The 6,866-nt window shown below is 51.9% G+C and overlaps 1 protein-coding gene across 1 annotated transcript; it reads left to right on the forward strand.

The window, feature by feature from the left end:
• Window positions 1–350: 350 nt before the first annotated feature.
• LOC122693236 (protein CCSMST1-like) lies at window positions 351–856 on the forward strand. Its single transcript, XM_043900786.1, has one exon. It carries the CDS (start codon window positions 351–353, stop codon window positions 804–806), a length of 456 nt encoding a protein of 151 aa, XP_043756721.1. The 3' UTR covers window positions 807–856.
• Window positions 857–6,866: the final 6,010 nt, after the last annotated feature.

The following is a 6,866-nucleotide window of genomic DNA, read 5'->3' on the forward strand; positions in this document are numbered from 1 at the left end:
AAACAAAAACCTGACTCACAGACATAGAGAACAGACTTGTGGTTGCCAAGGAAGAGGAGGGTAGAGAAGAGATGGATTGGGAATTTGGGATTAGCAGATGCAAACTATTATATATAAAACAGATAAATAGCAAGGTCCTACTGTATAATACAAGAACTATATTCAATATCCTGTAATAAATCATAATGGAAAAGAATATGAAAAATAATGTATATACATGCCTACACATATATATACCTGTATATATACTATATATGTATATATATATGAATCATTGATGTACACCAGAAGCTAACATAACATTGTAAATCAACTATACCTCAATAAAATAAATTTTTTTTTAAAAAAAGATGACACTACAGGGCCCTACTGCATTGCTTTTTGAGTTCTTAAAAATACTTTTAGGCGTTCTGTGCGCGCCGGCGGCCGGGGCGTTCCAGGCGCTGAGGCTCGTGCGCTGGGCTTCCCGAAGCCCTCCTCCGCCGCCCAGCGGCCGGGCTCGAGCCCAGCTCGCGGCCGAGGGCGACGAAGAGGATGACCCTCACCGTCCCCTTCGGTTTTCCTCCAGCAGAGCCGCGCCGCTCCGCTGGACAGTGAAGCAGTCCCTGGGAACCGAGCAGCAGCGGCCCTGGTGGGTGGTGCTGCCCTTCAGCCTGTCCCTCATGGCTCTGGTCATTTGGTGCTTCTTTAGGCAGGAGACCAGCGCGGACCGGTGGTTGAGACGGATGTTGCTGGAAGAGGTACCAGAGCCCAGCGACGCTTCTGAAGATCCTGGAGTTCCGGTGGCCCACGGGGCGAGGACTTAATGGGGTGCCAGGAGCGAAGCAACAGACCTTACTTAATAAAATCTTACTTAGGCTTTAAAAAAAAAAAAAAAAAAAAATACTTTTAGTAGGCCTTCCTTATTGATCCAGTGGTTAAGAATTCACCTGCCAAAAAAAAAAAAAAAGAATTCACCTGCCAATGCAAGGGACATGGGTTCCATCCCTGATCTGGGAAGATTCCTCATGCCACAGAGCAACCAGCCCATGTGACCCAACTACTGAGCCTGCATGCTGTGACTACTGAAGCCTGCAAACTCTAGAGCCCATGCTCTGCAACAAGAGAAGCCACCACAGTAAGAAGCCCATGCACCACAACTATCAATACAAAAGAGCCCAGAAAAGGGTGGTGAGTTGTCCAAGGTCACACAGAGTGAGGCGTCCTGGTTCTTCCAGGACTAGAATCCACAGGCCCCTCTGCCCCTCTATGATACACACACTCCCTTCCAAGGGAATGGGTTGAGGGAAGGGTGGACCCAGGGGTGCCACTGAGAGAGCTGGACGTGGACAGGAAGAGAGCTCCACCCGCTCAGAGCCAGCTCCACCCCACCCAGTGCAAGAAGCTGAAGAAGCTTCAGGAGCATGGGGAGAACCTGTCTGTACATGGTGACTGAGGCTGTGAGATGCTGAAGGGAGCCAGACAGGAGAGTTAGCTCCATCCCCCTCCTCACTGCTGTCGGGCATCTTTTATAATACCACATCTTTTATAATATGTATTTATTTGGCTGTGTTGGACCTTAGTTGCACCATATAGGCTCTAGAGCACAGGGCGCAGTAGTTGCAGCGCTTGGGCTTTGTTGCTCTGTGGCAGGTAGGATCTTAGTTCCCCAACCAAGGATGGAACTGGAGTCACCTCCATTTCAAGGCGGATTCTTAACCACTGGGCCACCAGGAAGTTTCCCCTGCTCCTTGCTTCTCTTTTCTAATGACTTTTCCATCTATTATCTCACAGGAATCCTGTGAGGTTAGGCTACCTTGCTGCTGCATCCCCATTTCATGTGTTTAAGAAACTACCTGGGAAAAATCCAGTGGCTCACCAGCTTCTTGTTGGGGAATCTGTGAGCAAAACCCAGGCTTTGAGACTCCAACCGGTGCTTTCCCCTCACAGCTCCACCTCCTGCCAGAGTTCTCACCCCATCTGCCAGGTTCCCCTGTCTTCATTTCTCTCCCATGATCCCCCCTGCGCCACCGGCCCCTTGATGGCCTGTCTTTCCCCAGGGCTCTCTCAGTCCCATCACCACCATCAGCCTGCCCCAAGCAGTAGTCATTAGGGGGAAGGGGGTGGGGGTGTGCCAGGTGGAAGCTGGGTGAACATGAAGGAGAGGAGGGGAGGCAGGCAGCCCAGGGCTCATCCCCCAGCCTCAGGGCTAAAATCTGGGAGGTGGAGGTCTTCCATTCCTCTTTAAGTTCTGCTCCCCAAACTAACTGATGACCCCAGACCCCTTCTCAGCCCCTTCCAGACCTTTCTGTGCAGCTCCCTAAAGCATACACCTCACACCACTCCTCCCCTCTCCGAGATTACACTTCGTGGGTATATGTGGTGAGGAAAGTGGGCCAGAGAAGGCAAGATGAAGGCAGGGAGTCAGTGCCCCATTTCTGACCCCCACAGACATGTTCCTATTCAAGGACCAGAACCTGACATTGTTCCCCTCCAAAGGTGAGAGAAGCTGGAGGACTCTTCTTCCCTCCCACCCCATAATATGATGGAGGCTGGGAAAACGTGGACAAAGTCTTAGAAGGCGAGAGGGACACAAAGACACCCCCCGCCCCGCCTTTTCCAGCAAAGGAAAGAAACTGCTCAAATGAGGACCTCATTCCCAGAGTCCCTTGGGGTGATGGTGGCTGGGATGCAGAGGGGTCCCTCAGACCTTGACAGGATGTAGTGATGTCAGGAATCTCAGCCACGGGTTTCTTGGGCCTTTAAGTGCATCCTCTCCCTGCCCCCAGCCTCCAACACCACTCTACCAGGCAGGATGAGGCTGGGCTGCATCGTGGAGCCGGAGGACGCCTCTACCCTTCGGGCTCTCAGTCCTTCTGCTTCCCCTCGGCAGGATCCTCAACACCCATCGAAAAATACTGTAAGGAGCTGAACTCCTGTGGCACCCCACAACAGGCCCTGATCTGATCCTCTTTCCCTGGGGAGGGCTTCTTGAGGGAGGACCAGGACACCAAACCCCACACTCAAGTGCCTGTGAGTGGCGGGCCTTTCGGGTGACGTTACATGAAAGTAGACACAGGGCAGGATTCTGGTCACTACTATCCTGTACTCAAAGCTCTGTCTGGGCCTGAGCCGGTCCCCGGAGGGCCCACGGGGTTTCGGAAGCAACAGGCTGAGGTGTAGGAGTTGCAGCTGGCACCGTTCGGCCGGGCGCTGAGGCTGCAGGGGCCCTGGGCCTCGCGGGGGCGGGGCCGGGGCGCCCGGGGGCGGGGCCGGCGTCCGGGGCAGGGCCGGCGTCCGGGGGCGGGGCCGGGGCGGAGCGGACAGGATTGCTGGAGACTGGGGGCGGGGCGACACGGGAGTTCCGAAGCACGCTGCAGTGGTGACGGCAGGACGGCGGGGCTTAAAACGCCTGGGGGCCAGGTTTGGGTCTCTGGGGGAGGACTTGAGGTGCTGGTGCTGGTTAGACCTTCGGCGCTGAGGGCGAGGCCAGGTGGTGGGGGCGGGACAACGGAGTGAGGGCGGGGCTTAACGCAGCTGGGGGCGGGTGTGGGCGGCCTGGGCTGGAGCTAGGGACCTCAGGGGCCAGACGCAGGTCGGGTAGGGCGGGACTGGCCTCCTCCGGGAGATCTCGGCGAGCACATCCACTTCAAGGGAGGCTTCTTTATGCTAAAGTGGAGATTAGACTCCTGCCCCGAGGGAGCCCTCCCTCTCAGTGGGGAGACCTGCTTCTCCTCCCTCACAGAACTCCCTGTCTCTCTTAACTACGGGAATATCTAGCTGATCAGTTCTCACCTTTCTACCATATGCGTGAGCGGGGCCTGGATCTTAACAAGCCAGAGGTTCTGGGCGTCCGAGGGGCAGGCCCGGGGGACTCAGTCCTCAAATGACTGTAGGAGACTTCTAGCAAACTCAGCCCCATACTGGCTGAATACATCCTCTCCCTGTGAAGGCTCTGGGCGGTGAGGGTCGGGAGTTGGGGTGGGGTGAGTTACTGATGTGGTTGTGACGGCCCTACTGGACCCATCTCAGTGGTACTTGGTACTGGACTCGGCCAGTGCCAAGAAGGAGGACCTGAAACATTACAAGTCCCAGTGCAAAATGAGAAATATGTTAAAAATTTATCGAGTTATTATTTAAGATGACAACTGTTGTCCTTTTAGTCACTAAGTCGTATCCAACTCTTTGGGACCCCATGGATTGTAGCCCACCAGGCTCACATCCTGGAATGTGAAGTCAAGTGGGCCTTAGGAAGCATCACTACAAACAAAACTAGTGGAGGTGATGGAATTCCAGTGGAGGTGATGGAATTCCAGTGGAGGTGATGGAATTCCAGTGGAGCCATTTCAGATCCTGAAAGATGACGCTGTGAAAGTGCTGCACTCAATATGCCAGCAAATATGGAAAACTCAGCAGTGGCCACAGGACTGGAAAAGGTCAGTTTTCATCCCAATCCCAAAGAAAGTTAGTGCCAAAGAATGCTCAAACCTCCGCACAGTTGTACTCATCTCACATGCTAGTAAAGCTTAAAATTTTCCAAGCCAGGCTTCAGCAATACGTGAACTGTGAACTTCCAGATGTTCAAGCTGATTTTAGAAAAGGCAGAGGAACCAGAGATCAAATTGACAACATCTGCTGGATCGTCGAAAAAGCAAGAGAGTTCCAGAAAAACATCTACTTCTGCTTTATTGACTATGCCAAAGCCTTTGACTGTGTGGATCACAATAAACTGTGGAAAATTCTGAAAGAGATGGGCATACCAGACCACCTGACCTGCCTCTTGAGAAACCTGTATGCAGGTCAGGAAGCAATAGTTAGAACTGGACATGGAAAACAGACTGGTTCCAAATCGGGAAAGGAGTACATCAAGGCTGTATATTGTCACCCTGCTTATTTAACTTATACGCAGAGTACATCATAAGAAGCGCTGGGCTGAAGGAACCACAAGCTGGAATCAAGATTGCTGGGAGAAATGTCAATAACCTCAGATATGGAGATGACACCACCCTTATGACAGAAAGTGAAGAAGAACTAAAGAGCCTCTTGATGAAAGTGAAAGAGGAGAGTGAAAAAGTTGGCTTAAAGCTCAACATTCAGAAAACTAAGATCATGGCATCCGGTCCCATCACTTCATGGCAGACATACGGGGGAACAGTGGAAACAGTGGCTGACTTTATTTTTTGGGCTCCAAAATCACTGCAGATGGTGACTGCAGCAATGAAATTAAAAGACGCTTACTCCTTGGAAGGAAAGTTGTGACCAACCTAGACAGTGTATTAAAAAGCAGAGACATTACTTTATCAACAAAGGTCCATCTAGTCAAGGCTATGGTTTTTCCAGTGGTCATGTATGGATGTGAGAGTTGGACTGTGAAGAAAGCTGAGCGCCGAAGAATTGATGCTTTTCAACTGTGGTGTTGGAGAAGACTCTTGAGAGTCCCTTGGACTGCAAGGAGATCCAACCAGTCTATCCTAAAGGAGATCAGTCCTGGGTGTTCATTGGAAGGACTGATGTTGAAGCTGAAACTCCGATACTTTGGCCACCTGATGCGAAGAGCTGACTCATTGGAAAAGACCCTGATGCTGGGAAAGATTGAGGGCAGGAGGAGAAGGGGACAACAGAGGATGAGATGGTTGGATGGCATCATCGACTCAGTGGACATGGGTTTGGGTGGACTCCGGGAGTTGGTGATGGACAGGGAGGCCTGGTGTGCTGTGGTTCATGGGGTCACAAAGAGTCGGATATGACTGAGCGACTGAACTGAACTAAACTAAGGCTCCTCTTTCCATGGGACTTTCCAGGCAAGAATACTGGAATGAGTTGCCATTTCCTTCTCCAGGGGATCTTCCCAGCCCAGGGATCAAACCCATGTTTCCTGCATTGGCAGGTGGATTCTTTATAGCTGAGCCAACAGGGAAGCCCTAACTTGACAACAGCAGTGTTAAACTAAGCATGAGACCCATGCACAGCTTGCATGCCCATCAAGCCAGCTGTGCCAAGAAACGAAGCAGAATGACTCAGGGTCCAAGCTCCAGTTGTCCCCTCCAAAGGAAAATAAGAGGTGCAAGGCTTCCTACCCCCCCCCATCCCACTCATTTTTCCCAATGAAAAGGGGAATATATCCTTTTAAGAATCTTCTCTTATCGTCTCCTGGAGGGGAGTGAATCTGCGGCACCCCCAACAAACAAACACACACATCACACACATGCAAGCCCCAACTCCCAGAGCTGCCTTACAATCCCCTGCCCACCAGAGAGGGAGAGAGCGTGCCCCTGTCCCTGATGCCATCACCACTCCTGTACCCTCTGCAGAGCTGAACCAGGAGCAGCAGCAGCTTCTGGCCATGTCCATGGAGAAAGTCTTCCTTCTCCAACAGACAGAGTTGGTGAAGATCTGAGGATTGCACAGTGGATGTCAGGGATGACAACAAAGGTGAACTTAAACACTAGAAAGGATGTGGGAGTGCACCCAAGTCCACCCCCTCTCTCATGACGAGCACTCTGGACCAGAGAGCAGAGGGTACTTCTCCAGGGCCACACAGCAGGCTCTTGGCAGAGCTCTCTACAGATCTCAGATCTCCAGATTCTTAATCCATGCCCATTTCTTCTCTGATATAGCACTAACGGGTAGAAGAGGTCAAGGAAGGGGTAGGGACTGAAATTTAAAATTTTACTGCAGACTACCTCTGAAGTTGGTAGGTCCCCAAATGCAAAGGACTTCGTGATGTTTATTCTCCACCACGCCGGTGGTGACCATCCTGGAACAAATTCTTCCAGTGGGAGGCAGTGCTCTTCTGTCTTCACTTCAAGCTGCCCAGGGGCTTTTAGGGGGAGGAGCTGAAGGTCACCGCGCCCTGGCTGAACTCTGCAGCCTCGACATACAAAGGG

The sequence above is a fragment of the Cervus elaphus genome, chromosome 5, assembly GCF_910594005.1.
Source record: "Cervus elaphus chromosome 5, mCerEla1.1, whole genome shotgun sequence".
Lineage (NCBI taxonomy): Eukaryota > Metazoa > Chordata > Mammalia > Artiodactyla > Cervidae > Cervus > Cervus elaphus.

Excerpts from the sequence above, each read along its gene's own strand:
- LOC122693236 (XM_043900786.1), top strand. The coding sequence starts at position 351 with ATGACACTACAGGGCCCTACTGCATTGCTTTTTGAGTTCTTAAAAATA.